General features: G+C 36.8%; 1 protein-coding gene and 1 non-coding gene across 3 annotated transcripts in view; both read left to right on the top strand.

Moving 5' to 3' along the window:
- LOC131046017 (general transcription and DNA repair factor IIH subunit TFB1-3) overlaps window positions 1-23580 on the top strand; it is a 255073-nt gene that overhangs the window by 63646 nt on the left and 167847 nt on the right. For both annotated transcript variants that reach the window (XM_057979650.2, XM_057979649.2), the window contains exons 12-13: window positions 11743-11799; window positions 11956-12111. In XM_057979650.2, coding sequence (XP_057835633.1) covers window positions 11743-11799; window positions 11956-12111 — 213 coding nt within the window. The remainder of the gene's footprint in view (window positions 1-11742; window positions 11800-11955; window positions 12112-23580) is intronic.
- Window positions 21954-22024, top strand: TRNAA-AGC (transfer RNA alanine (anticodon AGC)). The gene has a single exon. It is a non-coding gene; the product is annotated as a tRNA-Ala (tRNA).

The raw sequence follows: 23580 nt of genomic DNA, 5'->3' as shown, positions 1-23580 counted from the left end.
TGTAATAACTCTTACTTATTAAACAACCATAACAGAGGCCTAAATCTATTAATAAAAAATTATCACCATAGATTGTAGAGTAACGAAGCTCCTTTGCATGAAAATCTGAATCTACTTCTGTCTCTTTCCACAAACTGTCTGCATTTATAAATTCTGCATTCTACTACCTCATCTTCTATTCTTGTAACATAATAGGTTCAAAATACAAACTGAAACAAGGAATATGAATCAAATGGTCGTAACTTTGTCTCTTCAAGTTTCTGAAATTGTTGTGACTATATCTCTTGAACTTTGTCTTGGTTTGTTAGTTGTTTTGTCCTTTTATGTTATTAAAGTGCAACAAATTAATTTGTTTTTGGAATTTTAATTTTCTTCCTGTCTTTTCTTTTTGAACTGTTAAAATTGCCCCAACCATTTCAATAGATCTTTGATTTCTGGTCAGAAATATCTTGCTTTCTGTGAACCAGTCTCACTTTAGGTAAAATAAATCACGCTTAATCTCTTTATAGTGTTTAGTTGAGAGATGGACCATAGTGGACCTTGAACCGAAGGTAAATAAATTCAGGATTGAATAAAATAATTGAGGGAAAACACTGAATGCAAATCCACCCAGAGGAAATATTTTAATTTATTGGGATTGATTTTTTTTTATAGAAACATTAAAAACAAACCCAAAGATAAATGACAGGAAGAAATTGAGGAAGATTGTGATACATTTTGCTTCCTTGCACATTTGAGTAGGAAGAAAATGCCTTGGTAAACATTCATCATAAGGGAAATCATCCAGGGTAAAACATATCCAGAACATGAAAATTTTCAAATCCTCGTGCACTTACTTGCAACAAAGGAAGAAAGGAAACTCAAGAGGAAAAGAAAACAACAATTGAATGGATTATGTATCACTCACGGAGCCATGTGGAGAGTGGAGGCATTGCAAGCATATAAATTTTAGACCAAAACTTTCTCATGAATAAAAGTGACGGTGACACTTGCCACCATCTCATACCTTCATACTAAAACCTTCTGAAGAAGATCCTATTGGAAAACAAAGAATTATATGGACATATATTGTTGGAGTTGATAGTGAATCACCTGCAACTGAAATGCCTATCACATCTGACGAGAAAAAGCCATGATTGTATGCTATGCAACCTTGATAGAAAGATTGATCCAAGAATGCATGATTGATATGCCTGAATTGATTAACTAAATAAACTTGGATAGAATACAATGATTACAATGAATGCTTATAAAAGCATAAAGATAAAACCTTGAATGAAACGTTAGGTGAGGATTGAAATGATAATTCGTTATTCGATATTTTACAAAAGAGACGAAGGATCCTTAAATAGAGATTACAAGAGGATCTTTCTATAATGGAAACGATCTAGAATAGAAACATGAAAGAAAACATTCTAAATAAGAACTGACTACGAAAAGGAAAGATTCTAAACCAACTAATTGAATGACTATTATAGAAACATTGTGAGGATTGAAATGACTATTATTCAGTATTTAACAAAAGAGATGAAGGGTCCTTAAATAGAGATTACAAGAGGATCTTTTTATAATGGAAATGATCTAGAATAGAAACATGAAAGAAAACATTCTAAATAAGAACTGACCACGAAAAGGAAAGTTCCTAAACCAATTAATTGAATGACTATTGTAGAAACATTACAAAATAACTTTAATACCCTCCCTTAATGGTCATTCTACTAACTACCCTACAAAAGATGTGACATAATGTACAGGTCATTTGGCCACGAATGCATAGAGGGCTGCTCCCTTCTCCTTAGAACGCGTTACGACATGAGCCTACTGCTGAGACCCTCCTTGGTTCTGCAGAATTTCTGGATATGACCAAGTTTACCATAATCCTTCGATCACAATCCTTCGATCACAATCCTTCCAACATGATGTTGGGTAAGAAAGCCATCCCTCCCTTTATTTGGGGACACTGAGATCAGCTTCTCAAAACTTGCACAAAAATTCTGTCTTGATTTATTATGGGAAAAATAAAAAAACCTAGAAAACAACAATACCCTTCATGATTTTTTTGTGGAAAAAATAAAAAAACTTTCCAACAGAGAAAGAACCCATGTTTTTTGTTTGAAAAAGTCGTGTAAAAAACAAACAAAGAAACCAAGATTTTCGAAGAGAAAATCGTGCAAAACCCTCCATGTTTTTTTGTGGAGAAAATCATAAAACCCATTGACAATTTTTGAGGAGAACATCATACAAAACCCCTGAGTTCGTTCAAAAACTTTACTCACGACCATTACAAATATTAAATAGAAATAAAAACTTCTAGAAACCCTAGCATATTTTTTTGTGGAAAAAAATTAGAAAACCAACTAATTTGTTGACTAAAAAAATTCGCCAAAAAAGAACTAAGCCATGATACCCACAATGATTTTTTTTCGAAAAAAATCAGAAAAACCCACCATGATTTTTTTTTGGAAAAAAATCAGAAAACCCACCATGATTTCTCAACGAAAGTCGTTCAATTTTTATTAAAAAAAAATGATCAAAAAACTTCTAAAAATAATTCAGGTAACAACACCACGATTTGTCATAAAAAATCGTAAAAAAGATTTTAGAAATAAATTCCAGGTAATGAAACCACGAATTAAAATTGTCAAAAAATCTTTCCCGGCTCTAATACCATGAAATGAAAATTCGTTATTTGGCATTTACAAAGGAGATGAGCCTCCTTAAATAGAGATTACAAGAGGATCTTTCCATAACAGAAACGATCTAGAATAGAAACACGAAAGAAAACATTCTAAATAAGAACTAACCATGAAAAGGAAAGATCCTAAACTAACTGAATGACCATTATAGAATAATTACAATATTATTTTTATAAGGATTAAGTTAGATTGACAAGTGTCCTCATCCTTTTTTATTAGACAACATGATTTAAATATAGATCAATCTAAATCTAGAAAAGCACTCTTAAGTTTAGCTTAAGTGAATAAAGTAATAGGGGACCTAAGTAATTAATGTTTAATTAATTAATTACCAAGGTGATTACATAATTACTCTTAACACCCCTACCTAAGATCAACTTAGGTAGAAGCTAAACTCATAATGATGAATGCATGAATGGATGGGTTCCAACTACAAGGTTTGATGAGGTTCCTTTATACAAATAAATGGAATTTCTCATAACTGGAGAAATACAGAAAACCAAATGGGAAAAAACTCATCTCCAAAAGAGAGAAAAATGAATTAAATGCACTATTGAAAGAAGGATAGAAGGACTCAATGTGATCCCCAAGGACTGCTTGTGACATGAGTACCATAGATGTCCACTCCATAGGAGAGAGAAGATGATGATATGAATCCCCCCTTAAAGAAGTTGTCATACCCCCGATCTGACATTAGATGAACAACAAACAGGTCGTATGAAGTTGTCTTACAACACAATATCAATAATTGTAATCATGCAACAGTCCATTATAGCAGGCCACGAGGAATGAAAAATTTTATATGCATAATGGATCGTTCTTCCTCTCCAAATGACAATCTCACACTTAGTAACCATTGATTGTTTAAGCATAAAAAGAATCGTTAAGAAGCGATTTTAAGAGGTGGTTCATTAAGATTAGTGAAGCGATTCCAAAGCAAGTGAAAAGGCAATGGTCAAGACAAGGAAGAGATGCCCCTCCTAGAAGGGAAGGATGCTCCAGATACCCTATTGTAGTCTTCCCCAAACCTCTACCATGGTTGCCTATTGAATTAAGGAACCTCAATGATAGGGAGGAGAATAAGGATGGTAGAAGAGGGAGAACGTCTATATGATTCCTCACTAGGCACACCCCCTCATATGGATGGCAAAGGGCCACATGAGGCCAAGAGGGATGGTATTTCCACTCTTGGGACTAGGGTAGAGGATCACTTCAGGCACCCTATCATGCCTCCTTATCCTAACTCTCTTATGATTGAATTTTGTTAATGAATTAGATATATCTCATGATTGAGTTAATGTTCCTGACCCTAGTAGGAAAGATCTATGCTTTTGATTAAGATAATGTTTCTAGTAGGGAAGATCTATTTTATGGATTCGATGATTACCTAACATGTTTGTAGGGTCTCAACTAGGATCCATCTTTTTCCACAAATTAAGTTGGTAAATGATTTTGCTAACTCTATTTCATTTCTTGTTTTACTTGGAATTGTGATTTTAGGGCAAAAATTAGGGCATTTACAAAGGGGGACATTACAAAAGTAGCTCCTATGCCAAGAATGAAACCTTGAAGACAACACGATCCACTGCTTGCAAACATCATTTGTTCCCTTACGAAGAAACAAATCCAGTGGTGATTGGAGAAGCTAGTCACATAAACATGATGAATAAGGAATCCGAATCCAAAGAACAACAACACATGCAAGACTAGTGATATACTCAAGCTCCTCCAAAGTATTATCATAGAATGGTATACAATCTGCATCTGCAAGATCAATGAGACAATATGTAGCATGATCCTTTGCGAATGGAGAGATATGATGGTCTCCATGGATCTCCCAAAGTTAATTCCAAAGTGTTTGGGGACAATTGATGTCCAATACAACATAGTGTCAGAATCAACACTAGAACAAATTGCTCCTACAACATGGTTAACGATATTACTCCAAGATGATCTACCCTCTGGTGTGGTTGGTTCAGGTGTGAGTCCATAGATAAGGCAAAAGATCAAGCCACCTGAGATGTGTTACAATGGCCATTCATCAAGACTCAATTATTATTTGCTAAGATGACAATAGAAGGATGAACAAAAAACCCATGATACTTAAAATAAAAAAATCAAAGACTATAACCTCAATGCATGTACGCAAAATTACATGAAGTCATCTCATGTAAATAGATCCTTTTTAGGTGCCAAAACGTCCAAGTAATTGACCTTGTGAAAACACAAAAAATGAATAAGGCAAATTTTGGAAAAAGTGTGTGGATAGATCTAAAGGGCTTTGAAATACCTTTCCAAAATTGCAAGAATTCTGAAAATTAGAGATAGAGAAAAAAAGTTGAGAGCTCAAAAACACAAAATGATGATATAACTTTGGCTGAGCACAAAATGTACCAACAACAAAATTAGATGATGAGACTTGCACCATTGAAAAGTGCTCGGAACCAACTTTTCAATGACATTTTGTTTGCCCAATTTCAACTTTGCATGTCCAAGTTATGGCCAAATGAATGAGATCTCTCTCTTAGGGCACATGGGGCTAGGAGGGGGCAAGATGGGGTCCGTATCAATGAGGCCAACGAATTTTCCCTAATGTTAGAAAATGATTTTCTCATTGGAAAAAAATGGTCGGAAAAAGTGTGGTGTATTCCAATTGCTAGTGAAATATTCTTGAGTGCTTGGATGGTAGATTTTTGCTGGCTTGATGGAGTGATGCAGCTTATAGGGGTAGTAACAATGCCGCAGAGTGGTGACAACTGGGTTGCAGTCGGGTGGTAATAGTGCGAATGTGAGGGTTTAACATTGTCAACCTTTGGTTGGCCAGTTAGACGAGAGAAAGTGTTGTTGCTGGTGAGGATTTTATCATCCATGGGATGAGTGATTGTCAAGGAGTGGGAGGATGCCATTGGGGGACCTTTGACGTGATTTGTGCCTGCCGTCGTAGCGCTCCTAGGGTACGGCTTATACCCTAGTGCATGTTTCACCCTATTTTTTAGTTTTCTTTGTTGGAAAATTTGCCTTTTTTGATTTAAAAAAATTTGATTTTTTTTATGAAGACCTTTACTTGCGCTAACATAGAGAAATTAATGGTAGCTAGGATTGCGTGTAGGCCCATACAATCGTACAGATTCTTGTGTGTACACACCTTGCTGCTAATTTCTTTTTACTTTTTTCAACTTAAATTTTAGCATTTGGAGAGGCGATTGTTATGGTTTTGGTCGTTCTAGATCCAACAATGATTTATGTTTTTCCCTAGGATGAGCCAATTTTTTTTTCTAAAGGCCACATCTCTCATAATTTGGACAGGAAGCTACAAATCTATACTCTGTTACCACATCTGAGTTGATAGCGTACCGCATAGCTCCTATAATTCATTTGCAACCAAAACGCCTATCACATCTGAAGAGAAAAAAGCATGATTTTATGCTATGCAACTTTGAGAGAAAGATTGATTCAAGAAATCATGACTGATATGCATGTATTGATTAACTGAATAAACCTGGATTAAGTCAGTTCATGAAAAGTGTCCTCATCCAATTCTATTATACAACATGAGCTAAATATAACTCGATGTAAATATAGAAAAGCACTTTTAACTTCCTAAGTTTATTTTAAGTGAATAAAACTATAGGGGACCTAAGTAATTAATGATTTATTAATTAATTTATTCCTCTTGAGAACAAATGAAAAAAAACTTTAAAAAATTGCTTTTGAAACAGTTAGAAAACATGCATAGTGGTGGTGACACTTGCCACCATCTCATACCTTCTTCGAAGATAGATTCTATAAAGATTTAAAATCTATAATAAGATATTAAAAGCTTTTTAAAAATATCCTATGGGAAAACAAAGAATGTTATGAACATTTATTTCCTCCTCATTTTCCCTTTAAAATGTCACCTGACAGTGGAAACATATATCTTGTGACAAAAGTTATGATCTCGTTAAGTTTGAAAAATAACAAAGATAAACAAACATACATAGCCTAGGCAAGATGAAGTGGGCAGCTGCCATTTGGCATGTCCTCGCTCACTTTGATGGAAGCAAGCCAAAGGTTAGCGAAAAATATGTATAAGATACCATGAAATGAGTTGGTGACACCTGTTGTCATTGCATGAACTTTGAGAGAACTATAAAATGTAAAGGAAAACCTTTAAATCTAGCAAGAAAATTTTACAAGCTTTGGTCTTCTCTAAGCTACATCATAAGTAATGTTTACAGGTTTTGTGCACTGTTTCCATATTTTATGGGAAAGATAGAAGGAGAACATGTGTACTGATATAGCTTGTTGAACTTCTTGTTTATGTTGATCACTTCCTGTGAAGGCTACATATGTGAATGTTCAACGCTATAATTTATTTTGGACTCTGGCAACCAATTAGCTTCATAGGCATGGGAAGGTCAATTTTGAAGAGAAAACCTATATTTTTTGTAGCCAAGTAATAATAGAACAGCCCTCTTTCTAAGTGGTGTTGTGATGGAAAAGAAAACTGAAAACTTTTGTGCTCATTTCTTGGTTGAAATTAGTTAGAAACAAGCCAAGATTTTGTTGAGTGTGAGGATTTCTCTTATAGGATGATTGAGGAGGGGAATGTATTGCCCTGAAATTTTATTCTTTACTGGTGTGCATGTGTGTTGGATTTTGATATTGTTTATGGTAAAAATGGAAACAACAATATTGAAAGACTAAATGAATTCAACCACAAAACCCTAGCCTAACAACAACAAAGATTCACCATAACATATGAAGATTACCTAAGACAATGTAAATCAACAAATCATAAAGATTATACCATCACATGTCCAATAGGGTTTGGATCTCCATTCTTCCTATCTCCATTGATCTTGCTTGATATATTTGCTCTTAGATTTTATGTGTGCACAAAAGCTCAACAAAGAACGAAAATGTGGTTGATAGTAGGCTTGATTGCATATGAAAGTTTGAATTATAAAATGCTTGGAAGTGCTAGTAGTTGAATAGGGTTGATAATGAAAGAGAATATCCTCTTATATAGAAGACACTATAAGAAATGGAGGGATAAGATTGAGAGGTGTAAAAGATAGACGGTCGGCTAGGATTGGAGGGTAGGTAGAGGAAATAAGAAAATAATGAGAGGGTAGGTGGTGTAGGAATTAAGAGATGAATGACATGTGTCATAGGTAGAAAAGGCTAATGAATTAATTAAATAAATAAAAGTTTAATTAATTAATAGAGGAAGTGGGATGAATTAAATAAATAAAAGTATTTATTTAATTTAGAAAAGGATAATGTCATGCTACAGGTTATCAGGTAGAGCCTTCTCGTCTCTTGACGGTTTGCTTAAGAAATTCCTGTGGGAAGGTTCTAAGGAGGATAGGAAGATTCCTTTGATTAATTGGGACACTGCATGTATGATCAAGGAAGAGGGTGGGGCAGGTTTAAGAAAGATGAATTTGCAAAATCTGGCTTTAGGCGCTAAGCTAGCGTGGAAAATGTATAAATTCCCCAAGAAACTTTGGTGCAGAATATTGGTTGCTAAATATTTAGATTCAAATTGCCTTGACAGAATCCTGATCGTGGCCAATTCAGTCCGAGGTTCTCCGTTTTGGAGGTTCATTTGGGAGAGTCGCAAGTTCATCACAAAGCACCTAACTTGGAAGATTGGCAATGGCAAAAGAACGAGGTTTTGGCGCGATTCTTGGAATGGGGACCCATTAGCAGATTTATTCGAAGACAGACTGGGTCAACTAGATTGAATCATCTGTAGGCCCGTGGGTGGCAGACTATTTTCAAACACTACCCAATTCTTCCTCCTCTTTGTTGTGGAGGAGTGTGGGGGATTGGCATCAAATCAATCACATACGGTTCTCAGATTCAGAGCAAAAAGGTGTTTCCCACAGACGAGGAAGACAGCCTGCTTTGGAGTGCATCCAAATCGGGCGATTATAGAGTCAATCTTGGCTACGAGCTTTTGAGGAAGAGAGAGGAATAATGATTGGCCCTCGATCTTGTGCTGGGGTAAGTGGACTTTACCGAAAGCTGGGGCTTTCCTATGGATTGCTATTCAGGGTAGGATCCTTATTGGTAGCAGATTGAAATCGATCGGGATTTCGGGGCCAAATTGGTGTATCATGTGTAAACAGGAGGAGGAATCGGCCGATCATCTTCTCTATTGGTGCCCATACGCCAGTGATTGTTGGGATTGGCTCCTAGAAATGTTGCAATGCTTCATTGCCAAAAATCAAAGTTTTAAGGATTTTCTCATTTCCTGGCCGATTAATGGGAGACACTCTAAATGGGGAATGCTCTGGTTGGTTTGTCCCTATTTGTTGATCTGGCATGTTTGGAAGGAATCCAACAGAAGGATTTTCAAGGAAGAAGTATTAGAAATGCTGTTCCTAAAGGCAAAAATTAAAGGTGTGATAGAGGAATTTGTAAACGGAAGAATTCAAGGGAAGAATTATAAATTCCTATTGAAGTGGGACTTTGAAATGGGGAAAACTTTGGACTTTTAAGCAGAGTGGTAATCATAGATTAAATGACAGAAAAGCAAAAAGAAAAAATGCTAAGTGGCAGGCCCCATCGTCAGGGTGGATGAAATTAAATTTCGATGGTGCAAGTAGGGGGAATCCGGGTCGGAGTGGTCTGGGAGCTATCATCAGAAACGAAGTTGGTGAGGTGGTGCGTGCCATATCGGGTCCGGTAGGAGTTGTTACCAACAATGTGGCAGAGATCTCCGCGCTGGAGGCAGGGCTTCGGTGGTGTGTTAATAATGGGATTGTCAAACTCGTAATTGAAGGAGACTCTCAGGTCATCCTTAATGGAGTGATCAATTCCGTATTCCAAAGCTAGCAGTTGCAGAGTTGGATCCCGAGGATTAATTTGCTTTTGAATTCTCTAGGTGATTACCATATTCAACATATGTATCGAGAAGGCAACAAAGCAGCAGACTATCTGGCGAACATGGGGATTGAGGAGGATCTTGCCAGAGATTTTGGTAGGGACGACATGATGCCAATTGGACTAAAGGAGATCATATCCTTTGATTTGTTTTCAATCCTGAAGTCTGGAATTGGATAAGTTTAGCAGCTTTCGACGGCTATAAGTAGAGGGTGATGGAATCCCAGATTGGAGTTCTCTCCTGTGGATAGTTTCATTTACTTTTTACACAAGGAAGTATGCTTGGGAACAATGCGACTGACAGTCAGATTGTCCCAAGCTTTATAGATTTGGGTGCCATTGACGCTCGGGCAGAGGGGAGGTCTATTTATGGACTCATATTCGGCCTTGTTTTAGCATAAGGGATAATGGCAGAGCATTTAGGCATCGTCTATAAGTGCAGCAAGGTGATTGGTTTGGAGGAATCGCCCAAGGAGCAGGTAGAGCGACTTTTCAAAAAAGTCAATGAACAAGAAAAAAAGACCGTGGTTGACATTCTTGGACTGGTCTGGGGGTCATGTCCATGATGGAAGGCTGATGGAAGATTTGTTCCAACCCATCATTCAGGTACTGGGCCATGCTCTGTCGGCAAATGGCATTCTGCACAGGACGGTGGAGGAAGGGATTTACTTGGAGGTGATGAGAGCTTTGGATGGGATTGTCTCCATTCCTGCAGATGGGTGTATGCTGGGATACTTCAATTTGCAGTCAGTAGGGAAAAAGAAGAAGATGCAGAAGGCTTGGTCCATTTTCAAGGCTGGCATAATGGGGGAAAACAGTATGGATAGGTTTGCAGCCTTTCTTCAGAAAATGATGATCTCTTTCCAGAAGGAGTAGGAGATATGCTGGTGGTCATAGGTAATGGGATCAAGTATCTTTATAACTGATCCCCTATGGATGTTAGTATAAGGAGTGGCATCTCCTTCACCCTTTGTAAAGTTTTTCTCTTGGAAATATAATGGGTACTGCCCCCTAGGCAGAACTTGCTTTAAAAAAACAAAAAAGACAAAAAATTAGAAAAGGATAATTTAAATAAATAAAAGTATTTATTTAAATGAGAAATAAGTCTAGAAAAGGATAAATGAATTAATTAAGTAAATAAAGATTTATTTAATTAATAGAAGAATTAGGCTTAAAATAATTAAATAAATAAAAATATTTATTTAATTAGATAGGACAATTTTAGGTGTCTACAGATATAGATGATGGTAGATGCCTGGACATTCAAATCAAAGCAACTTCATACAAATTTTACAGGTTTATTTCCGCCTAAGAATTCACAGGATTCTGGGAATAGTGACAGAAGAACTTCATTTACAACAATGGAAAGCAGTTCGCATTTTCATTCTCTTTAATAATGTTAACTAATTGGGTGGGTTTTAATATTTTAAATGTTAATTGATTAGTTCTGAATGCAAAGAACAAAATGAAAAATGGCAGAGGAGTATTTCTAATCAGTATTATTTGGACATTCACTGACAGATCTCCAATCTTTCTTTTAGCTTTAGCTTGTGCAATATTTTATATGATCATGGACTTTGACTTTTAGCAAATAAAAAATTGGCTTTCTAACCTGCCATTTACTGTGTGGGTAGCTCGCAACCATAGTTACCAAGGAACTCTATTACAGGAACATGGACCATGCCCCTGTGCCTGTAGAGTTGTACCCACACTTTCTGGTGACTAAATTTATTTGTAATATATATGTCTCCTCAGTCAGTTATTTCCATACTCAAATTTGGTTGGCGCCCCTTTTCCTCGACTGGTACCTATACTCCATGTCTCCAAATAACTAGGCTGCAACCATATTTACATTCATGTATGGTATTTGCATTGTAGGATTTTTGTACGCGATATTTTATGTCTACTAAAATATTGGCATTATGTTATTCCTTAAACTCCTTGTTGAGTGCTTTCATCTGTATGCATCCTTATATATATTTTCCTTTCCTATGTTTTACATTGCTCTGGTTCAGGTTAACATCTTTAATCTTTTATCTGATATAGATTGAGTTTAAATGCTTACTGTGTGACTCTGCATAAATTTTTTAAAATTTTAGTTTTGGTTGAGTAATTTCATGAAGACATCAGGAGATCAAGCTTTTATGTGATGAATTGGATGCTGCAGATCTTCGCTGAAAAACCAGCTGTGCATCGTGCTTTTCTAATGAATGTGCCCAAAAAGGTGAGATTCCTTCCTTTCTATTGATTGTTTTTCTTATAAAAAAATTCTCTTTCAAGCTTACAACAATAGTTAGGCTAATTAAATAGATGGACTTATATTGTCAAAAAATAATTTGCAAGTAGCGTCAAGTAATGCTGATTCTAGTTGTCATAACAGATGAGTGAAATAGATTTTTGGAACAAATATTGTAAAGCAGAATACATCCATAGAACAAAAAGTGCAGCTGCTGCAAAAGCAGAAGCTGATGAAGATGAAGAACTTGCAGTTTTCCTAAAAGACGATGATATCTTGGCAAATGAGGCTCGCCGAAAGGTATTTTGCTCTCTACGTAAGTTCATTCAGATTACAGCATTTTTCAGTGAGTAAAAATAACATTTCTGCTTCTGACTCTAATGCAAACTCGTTTCTTTTTCTCCAGTTTCCCCCTTTTTTCACTTTGTTAGTGATCTTCTTGGCACATGTAATGCTCACAACTAAAAACGCATGTTTAACTATATATATGTATGTATGTATGTATAGAGCCGGTGGCGAACTAAACTGTAGTTGGGAGAGTCGGATAGGAGGGCCCTACCGCTACTATAGTTGGGTGGTTAGATTATATAGCGCGATTAGAATAGCAGCGATTATATACATTACAACCTATTGGCCTCTCCACTCGGATAAGAAAGATACAGTCTTGAAAGCTAACTCTAAATAAAATAAAAGAACACATATTAGATAGAACTATAATTATAAGGACGGGCGACATTAGAAAAAAGGATCTACATATTACCCGACAGACTAACTACAATTCACAAACCTTTTATGTCTTTTCCTATATAAATTTCTTTGGTTGGTTATCAGCTTAATAATTACATCTTTCTTTGTTGAACTAGATTGGTAAACCACTCCCTATTCATGCACGTATAAGCAGAATTCCCAATCATGGCCGATGAGTGGTCAGCCAGTAACTCAAAAATATAAAAAATGTCACATGGAAAATTTTACTTTCACTAGAAAGTCATTAACATTTAGCTGGGACCACATGACAGGATTAGCATTGTCCTGCAACATTTAGAGCATTCTTTTCACAACTGGTGTATGCTAATAATGTTAGAACTAACTCAACATAAGGTAATTAACTGAGAACATACATAAAATAGTATTAAGAAGGCCCCAATGTCATCTTACAATATTCTGCAGCCATTTAACAGTCGTTTGCAAGGTCTTACATCTCCCTATAGCTGCTGTGGAAACTCTCTCCCATCAGCATGTTGCAGGACAGTTATCTCAGCAATGCTATGAAACAAATTTTAGTCAGCAACTACTGACCACTTGTTTGTCAACAACTACTGAACAGTTGTCTGTCAACAACCCATGATGATGTTCTACAGCAACTTGTAACACCTGCAACTTGGCCATGCAGCATCCTGTAGCAACATGGGCATATGGCTCAGCCCTTCGTATTTGATGTTTGATGAAAAAAAGTTCTCCTTGTTTTGAATAGGAATCACTTAAATGTATGGAATCATTTATTTAAGCGTGGAAAGACAAAGTGGATCTGAACTGCCATACCTACAAATCCTCAAAATACCTACGAATCAAGACATATTCAATTATTCACAAGTACACCACTCCTCTTGTGATTTGAGATAAACTCAATTATTGACAAGAGAAATACCAATCAACTGTGAATTGGGACTTACTTAACTATCCACACTAACACTCGTTTTGTGAATTGAGATGTACTCAATTATCCACTAGTAAAAACCTGCAAAACTATGGATTGAGACATATTCAACTATCCATAGGTATAGCTCACCAATTCTGTGGATTGAGACATACTTTGCAATGGGCACACTCCAGTCCCTTGCTCATGAAGGGGCTCAAAAATGAAACTGGTGCTTCTGATGCAAAGTCTTATCTTTGAGTGAGAAGCTAGTTCGAGATATAAAAATCCTCCAACCTCCAATTTAGAGGTTGTGCTTACTTGCTTAGTTCTTATGCCTGATAGATTTTTTGCTTTTTATCATTTCCGTTGTCTTCAATATTTGCTTCATGATCATTTTAAAGCTTTCTCTTTTCATGTTTCTCTTTTCATGTTGTGCATGACAACAAGCATAAAATAGAATGTTGTCAAGAACAACATGTTGCCACCAGATAGTCAAAATTTAAAAGCTTTGTTTCTTTGAGGATTGTACACAAAGAAAAATAGAAACCATAAGTGGACATTAGGTGTTAGTTTTTATCGAGAATCCACCTTTTACAATGTGGCTTTGATGTGTATATAAAGTGTCCTTATGATTGTATTTACAAACTTTTAAAAATAAACTCCCTGTTAGACACACCCTTTTCACATTAATAACGCCTTTCAAAGTTTCTTATTTGAATGTAACAAACTTTGATTATATGCTAAATTGTCTTTATTGCCCCTTCTTGATTATTATATTTATCCAGTTGGAGCGTTGTACTTGAGGCTGTGCCATTAGTACACAACTTCTGTACCACTGTATACAGGCCACTAAGAACCTCCTCATCCGCCTTCAAGTCATCACCAAATCGAAATGCCGGATTGAGGTAATAGCCTGCTGCATGGATGGGCTTGTGAAGTTGGTTCTGCCATCTCCTATCAATAATCTCCCAAATGGGGCCATACTTATCCTCATCTCCTTCATATATGGACCTAATGGCCTCCTTGGCCCTATCCATACCCTCATATATATAGCCCATAGAGGGCTTCTCCCCATCAACAACTCGTAGGAGAACTACGAGGGGCTCAGTGACCTACACATAATGTTAAACAAAAACAATTAAGTCACAAATTAAAATTAAAAAAAAGCAAAATTGCAAAGTTAAATTGTTAATAAATTAAAAGTACATTACTAAATAGTAGATACTAAATGTTTAATTGTAATAAATTTACCTGCACGATCTCTCCACAAGGGGTCCAAAAACCTGGCTCATCAAAAATGCAATTTACCACATCTATCCTTGTAGTGGTCATAGCATAGGATGAGGAAGTCCACTCCTCACCAACAAACATACGCCTCAAAGCCGCCTTTGATTTCATCAAGGATTTCAGTGTGAGGAAGTTTGAGGCAAACCTCGTGATTCCAGGATGAGCCAACTCCTTTTGCCCCGTATATTGCCTCATAATGCTAAGGACCAATGCATGATTGAAGATAATCTTGCTGATATTTTTGGCCCTTTCAACTATTGATTTCACCCATTCAAGCTTACCAATATCCTCCAACATGAGGTCAAGGCAATGGGCCGCACATGGAGACCCAAAATTTTTTGCAGCAATTTTAAATTAATTAGAAATTTTGATGTGTTAAGAAAATTTTAAATAATCATAGATGCCTCTCCATCAAGACTTGAAAAGTTCAAAGTTTACCTGAAGCAACATAACTTGCTGCATTATCTGTCACCACTTGCACCACATTTTCTTCCCCCACCTCTTGTATGACTTATTCAATAGCCTCACATAAGTATGTGGCATTTTTCACATGTGAGGAAGCATCAATAGACTTCAAGAACATGGTGGATCCTGAAAATAGAGCAAAATAATTATCAATTATCATTTATCAATCAAGTTTCAACAAACCAAAATTTAATTTTTTCAATGCATTTAGGGAAGTACAAATTAGAATGATCAATCACCTCCGCAGGAAACAAGAAAATTTAGGAGTGTTCTAATCCTCCTATCCGTCCAACCATCTGTCATGATGGTGCAACCCTTTTTGCTCCAAGACTGTCGTTGGTCCTCTAGCTCAACTTTTATATCCTCAACCATTTCTAACAAGAGGGGGCCACTTAACTCAGCATCGGTAGGGGCTTTAAACCTTACACCACAAATGGTTATGGCATCTACCATGCCTTGCTAATAAGGAGACCTATCACAAATAGATTATGATTAGACAAAGTAGAGTTCAACTTCAAACTATAAGTTTACTTTTAAACTTAAAGCAATAAAATAAAAAAGAATTGCTTGGCTGCAATAAATGGAATGTTGCAAAAGTACCAAAACTTGCAAATTTGTTTTCGTGCAGCATCATGAACCTCCTTGTTCCAACCCATGCTCTCAAGTGAGGGTTGTGCCCCAGGAGTACTGCGTGGCACAAAATAACTATCCAACTTGGATTTCTGAACTCTAGGGCCAAAGGTAATAGTGCCACTAGGAGGAGTAGAAGTAGAAGCACCAGCACTTGTAGAAGCACTAAGACAAAAGGGAGCTATGGAAGAACCCTCTCCAACACAGCCTGCGGATGTGGATGCAGATGTGGATGTGGGTGCATGGAAGCCAATAGCACTTAGCTCTTCCAATTACTTTTCTTGTTCATGCGTTTCTAATTGGACATAACAGAAACGTTTTGCCTCAGCAGTTTGTAATTTGCATACCTCAATATCATGGCCAGGTATGCCGGCAATATGGTATTTAAATCTATTGATGCCACCAAAATTAATTTCTTTATGAAAAAAACATTTTGTTTGATTTTTTTGTTTGCTAGGAAACTCTTCAGTATATTTCCAAGCCTCATCCTTTCTAGGCATTGTGAAAAATGAATGTTTTTAAAACGTGAAGGCTGCTGCAATAAGAAATTTTTATAAAGTTATAAAGTAATAGAAAAAATCAGCAAACCCTACTTTTTTTAAGAAAAAATTGTAAATACATGTTTACAATTTTTTTCTAAAAAAATGTAGGGTTTGCACTTTGCTATTATTTTACTTCTCATTGAAGTTAAACTAAAAAAATAAAAACATTCAAGATTTGGAAAGTTAACTGTTAAACTAAAAAAATTTAACAAACAAATGAAAAAAATCCATTAACATACATAAAAAACCAACAAAATTTACAAAGTTTAACACTTACCTCTTTCAAATGAGTTGAGAAGTCTTGCTGTAGACTCCTTGATGCTCTCAATGCAAGCCTATGGCCTCCCCAATGTGATTTGTGGTCTCCTTGATGCTCTTCTTCCCTGCTGGTTGCAAACCTATGGCCTCTTGTTTTCCTTCCTCTCTCTCACTTTTCCTCTCTTCTTCTCACAACTAGCAATTAGAAGACCTTTTAGGGTTAAATGAAAAAGAAATAAAAAAAAATTGTCAAAAAGCTTTTATTTTTTTTGTATTTGCAATTCGAAATTTACACATGCTGTGGTGTGAGTCCTGGAGCTCAAACTCGACGAATTTAGCCATAACTCATGTGACTCGCGAGTCAGGCGAGTTATGGGCAAAACTCGCTGAGTCCGAGTCCTAAGTTGGCAAAACTTGCCGAGCTTGGCTCGACTCGCCAATTCGGCGAACTCGCCTAATTCGCGGCGAGTTTGGGAAATAACCTCTAATTCAAATTCCCAATTGTTTGACATGATGAAGGTTTGACACAAGGAAGGAAGTGATATCTGCATTATCGTGGGAAATAATAGAACAAATGTATTAAACGATTGTGTGTTAAGTGTTAACAGATTGCTTTAAGGCAGCGGTCATGTCTAGAAGGGAGACATCACCTTTCAAGGAGAAATTTTCCCAAGGGACACATCTTCCCACAATGGAAGGAGGATATAAAGGGAGGCATCGATGAGTCAGGCGAGTTATGGGCAAAACTCGCGGAGTCCGAGTCCTGAGTTGGCAAAACTCGCCGAACTTGGCTCGACTCGCCTGATTCGTGCTGAGTTTGGGAAATAACCTCTAATTCGAATTCCCAATTGTTTGACATGATGAAGGTTTGACACAAGGAAGGAAGTGATATCTGCATTATCGTGGGAAATAATTGAACAAATGTATTAAACGATTGTGTGCTAAGTGTTAACAAATTGCTTTAAGGCAGCGGTCATGTCTAGAAGGGAGACATCACCTTTCAAGGAGAACTTTTCCCAAGGGACACATCTTCCCACAATGGAAGGAGGATATAAAGGGAGGCATCGATGAGAAGTGAAGTGAGGATCAGAAACTTAAGAAAAAGGAAGAAAAATAAAGTCTCAGCCAGTCCTTGATCCTTAGGAGATCAAACAACAACATTCAAAAGGGAAGATAGTTATCAGATTCAGATAAAGTACTGTACAGTCTTCTACTTGTTTCAATCATTCTTCGGTATAATTACTGCCTCTTTATTATCTACTAATAATTACTTGCATATGAACACTCTGCCTATATTTAATTAAGACTATGAATGTAATCTTATTGAGGAAATAATAATTGGAAATTCTGTCTGATTGACTACCACCCTATAGGATGGGCCTCAGGTGTAAGCAATGAAGGATGAACTTGGAGGGTAAGATGCTGTTCTAAGTGGATCAAAGGGATCCAAAGAACCAGGGGCACTTACCTAAAAGGCCAGGTAGTCCACTTACGATCTCGCCCAAACCCCTTAAGGTGGCAAGTGACTTTAGGAGTTGTAATGTGGATGGGGAATGCAGATACAAGCCACCAAGGGGGAGGGCTGTGCTATACAACCCTCTTAGGCTTGGTATAGGAAAGTGCTTTGGGTGGACCCTCCACATCCCTTCTCCCATACTGCTGTATGTTTATATGTTTTAAAATATGAGAAGTAATCTAAAAGTGGAATATATCTATGTATATCTGCATGTGTTCTTTCAGATGTGCTTGCAGGTTTCAGGCTTTGGGACTGCACCATCAAAAGAGACTCATTTGGTAAGATGACATTCTAATCTTAACTGATCGCAAACATGTTTTTAGGGTAAATCTTAGGGCAGTACAGTAAGGGGACATCACAAAATCACTAGGAAGCAGGAGGGTGAGAGGACGTCCTTGGTAGTAGAGATGATGTCGGGGTGGATGGCTCCTACCTTGCTCATATGACTCCTTCCTTCTCCTATACGCTTCGTTCCTCTCTCTGTACGACATCTCCAACCTTTCTCATATGACTTCTTCTATGGTGTGATTTTGTGCACCCTCTCCTTCGTACGATCTTCCTCCTACAACGTACAAACTTTTCTTCAATTCTGTACGGCTCCCTCTTTTGCATATAGTATGTGTGGTTCGTATCTTCCGTACGGCTCTATCCTTCCCTCCTTGTATGGCTACCTTTGTAATGTCTCCACTTTGAATCACGATTTAATAACAAATAATAATGATAAAATTAAAATATATATATATATATATTATATAATAATAATTAATAAATAAAAAAAATGAAATACCATATTCATTAAGAAGGAGAACTAATAAAAAAAAATATAAGTAATGTGACCAAACAATCATCTGACTTATCCACCGATTATTATATATGCTTCCCAAGAATAATATAAATTGCCAAGGAAATATATACCATTGGAAAAATGAAATCATCCACTTGTCACAATGAAGAAAAATGACATAGCAGGAAGACAAGGTCGATATGGAACGATATTGAAGGATTAGCGAAGAATAATAATTACGGTATACTTTATATTAACAGCAACGTCAGTCCATATGAAAAAATCGGTAGCCCAGCGATGGGAAATTAATAATCGAGACTACCGAATCATAACATGGGAACTATATGCCCGGCGATGGTCACTAATATAATAATGTCGTAGTTTATAATGATATCGGCTAAGGCAAGGGTGCGTGTCGATTAATACGATGTCAACTGGTGATCAACATTCCTTAACCAGTGTCGTCAAGTATTAAAGACTAATCAATTCTATACAATGATTCTAATATGGACTTGATCAGTGATTACGTGAAAGTTACCACTAATTGATTAAAGGCTAAGGATCAGATATCGACTATAAGGATAGTGATTAGGGAAGTCTAAACTGATAATAATATTTGTCATAGTATGGTGCGGAGGCAATGATAAATAGACGTGTCCTTTGGAATACAACTCCTCAATTATGACCCCTTAAAGAGATATTAACAGAGGATCGTAAGTCTCTTGAAGGGGGGGGATTATTAGGAGAGTATATTCAAAACGCCGAGGGATATTATCCGCCTTGCAACAGGGTGAAGTACACACTATAATAGGGTGCAAAGGTCAATGGGGCATAGTTATTCGAATAAGAGATAGTCCTCATATCTTCACTGCATGATCATATAGGAATAGCAATTATTTCATGCTATTAAAGACAATCATTATATCAGATTTCATTGATAATAATTCAATCAGACTGTTGCATCGTTAATAATTTCATTACTTCTATTAAAATATACATTGTATGAATAAATAGGGAAAGGCCTGTGTAACCATCGGGCGTCTATCCCAAGATGGGTAGAGATCAGCGACCCATGTAAGACCTTGAGGGTGTCGTCCCAAAATTAGGCCTGGGCTTGGATCCAAAAACCCTGAGGGAGTCGTCACGCTGAGGTATCAAAGCATCCTATTTAAGATCATACTATTAAAATATATATTGTATGAATGAATAGGGAAAGGCTTGTGTAAAACCATCGGGCGTCTATCCCAAGATGGGTAGAGATCAGCGACCCATGTAAGTCCTTGAGGGTGTCGTCCCAAAATTAGGCCTGGGCTTGGATCCAAAAACCCTGAGGGAAGTCATCACGTTGAGGTATCAAAGCGTCCTATTCAGAAGCGTAATCTTTTCCTAACTTACATTGGTAGTAAGGTTTTTAAGTTGAACTCCATCGTGATGTTAATTTCTATTTCTATTTCTATTTGCTTTGAGAATGTTGGAATCATGATGTCTTAAATGGTTAAACTTACTTGGGGACATTACAACCTTCTTCAAGCTTTGTACGAGGTCCTTCACACATCGTACAAAATCTTCCTCTTTTGCTGCGTATAGTGATTTGTTCACTTGCAGTAATGTCCTTACTCATACAGTGTCCGGATTCAACCGTTTGCGATATCCTCGTCTATATGGTAATGTCCTTTCTCGTACGATGTACGGATTCAACCGTCTACAATCTGTTCGTCCCTAAGGTCGTACGGACTTGATGTTGCAATGTTCTGTTCTCCTATTCTCCGTATGGTGTATGGACTTGATCCTACACTCGCTTTTTGGGACTTGGCAATTTGTACCCTGCTGAGTTTAACCTTTCGTGCTCGTATCCTTGGTAGGGGAAATGTCTTCATGCTCTTGCTTTATAATGATTTTCGTCTTTAAGGGTTAGGGTTAGCTTTTTGATCATGCAATTTATTAAATTTATAAAAAATAATCACCTTCTTTTGATTTCCTTTGCATTTTTTACTGTTAATTTTTTGCCACCTTTTATTTTTAGCCTTCGAACTTCTACCACATTTTTTAATTTTTTCATAAAAAATATTTTCCTTATTCTTTTCATGTTTAACTTTTTGACGTCCAACACTTTGTAAAAATTATTATGTTTTAATTTCTTGAAGTGCAAACAACTTTTGCTTACCTCTACCACTTTGCTTTTTTATTTCCCTTGTCCTTTTTTCTTTTAATTTCTTAATTTTCAGGATGTCATAATGACTTTTTCTTTTGAATTTTCTAATCTTGCTAGCTTTGCTTTTCTTGTCTTTTGCGTTCTGCCTTCTGTCCCTTATGTTGGCTTCGTCAACTATTTGTTTCTTTGTCCCTCTAGGCTCATCTTGGGGTCTCATTTCGGTCTTGAAGTCATATTCCCACCAACATGAGAACGAGATGCTTATAGCACTCCTGCTCACAACACGTGCCCACGTATTCTAAGTCAAAAGTTTTGTCTACCAAAGGTGCGGGCCCAATACCTTTGTAGTGCCCGTCGATGTATCGACCTCCATATTGTTGGTACCACATCACTTCTTAACCAAATGAAATTTTTGGAATAAACCTATACATTTATAATGTCACATTTGCTGCAATTTTAATGGTGCTAGCAAACATTGAAGTAGTTTGTGATCTGTGTGGGTGGTTGTTTGTTTTCCCATTAAATAATATTTTCTTTTCTCAAGTTATTGAAAAGGGGCACATAAATCCTTGTCGTAGGTGTAGTAATTCAAAATTCCTCCATTAAACAACTTTGTATGATAACAAACAAGCTTATTTCCTCACAGTAAGACAGCACCTATAATATAATTTACTTGCATATGTTTTCACCTCAAATGTCAGTTGCAAGTTAAGTAGTGCCAAATTTGGACCATTGTTAATCTTTTGCTACAGCTCAACATATGGATTTTATTGATCTCTTCTGAGCAAAGGATTTATTCCTTGTTGTAATGGAAGTTGTTGGTGTTGGAAATAAGCCACACCCGGACCGACGATGGACTGGTCCAAGAGGGACCAGTAGCTCAGTGGTAGAGCACTCCAGCAGCGTTGGAAGGTCCTAGGTTCGAGTCCTAGCTGGTCCATGTCTCAACATAGTATCAGAGCCAGGTCCAAGCTAGGAGCCCCAAGCACACGAGAGGTGTGGCTTAAGGGGGGGTGTTGGTGTTGGAAATAAGCCACACCCGGACCGACGATGGACTGGTCCAAGAGGGGCCAGTAGCTCAGTGGTAGAGCACTCCAGCAGCGTTGGAAGGTCCTAGGTTCGAGTCCTAGCTGGTCCATGCCTCAACAGAAGTGATACTCTTACAGAAAAGGATATGTTTCTTTTTTTCAAGAATTAAACTCTCAATACAAATCTCACATTGGCAGGCTTGAGCCAGTTAAAATGGCTTTTGCTTTCTCTGGATTAACATCATATGCATGAATCATGTGCTCCAGATAGACTAGTATACTCACATATCTTGTCACTGAGGAATAACTTGAAAAATATTGTTCATGTGTGAGATGCTTATGATAAGATTTGCTAATACCAACAAATTGCCTCAATGTCATTTATTTCTTAAAATTTTCTATCTAATTTATTAAAACAATGCCACCTAATCCTTATAATAGCTGGCTTGTCCAATTTCCCTTATAATTTTCCTAAGATCAAATTTGTGGTTAGAGTTGAGATGGTGAAGTGCAGTGATAACAGATTATTGTATGCATAATTTACATCAAATAGGAATTAAAAGCACAAGAACAAAGCATAAACATCAGGTTATCTTTGAGAACTAAATGTTGGAAAGAACTCTAGGTGAGTAAGGACCTTTTCTTTCTCTTGCCACTTTCTCTTTGCAATCTTATGAGGTACTGGCTATAATGGCACATTCAACATGATTACAGTATATTTACACTTGTGATTGCTATGCACCTCACTGCAAATACAGACTCTCTCACTCAACTCTGTAGAGCATTCTTAATCAAGATCCTTATAATTTCTTAGAAACTCAATAAACTTGGCTTTCCGTGGAAATTGTCCTTTCATTCCCATGCCAATTGTCCTTCTCTCCCTTCATGAATATTCTTACCTGCTTCTGCAATACATCTTTGCCTAGGTAATAGATCTTCAATGCAGGACAACGGAATCCCTTCTTTGTCATCTAGCAGAGGAGGAATACCTAATGTATGGAGGGAGATATAATCTGAATTTATTTTTACCAACTTGTTCAAGAATTTAAAATGGACCACACATAAGGGTTTCAACTTTGTTTTTTTAACTTGGAGGCTTTCTTTGGTTGAGCAATCATGCTTTGTCTGTAATCTAGAACTTTTGGTAAACTCCATGCCTATCATGTTGCTCTTTGTACTTAGATTTATCATCCGTTAACCTCTTACACTTGAGGTTTATTTATTCCATCTTGTCAATAATGATCTTAGTGCTACAGGTTTTTGAATTCACTTTTTCAGATTTTCTTACTTTTCTTGTGACAGTTCCATCACTATGTCTGAACTACTAGGAAGCAAATAACCAAACCATGTTTAAGGATGCTCTGCTATAGGATTGTTGATGTATATCTTAATATTTAAGATGCTTCCTATTATAAACAAGTGCTGCACTAATGTTATATTGATCAATTTGGTCTGATCATCTGTTTGT

This window comes from Cryptomeria japonica, chromosome 3 (genome assembly GCF_030272615.1).
Source record: "Cryptomeria japonica chromosome 3, Sugi_1.0, whole genome shotgun sequence".
NCBI classification, from domain to species: domain Eukaryota; kingdom Viridiplantae; phylum Streptophyta; class Pinopsida; order Cupressales; family Cupressaceae; genus Cryptomeria; species Cryptomeria japonica.
The sequence above is the reverse complement of the archived record's forward strand: the minus strand, read 5'-3'. Positions and strand labels throughout refer to the sequence as shown.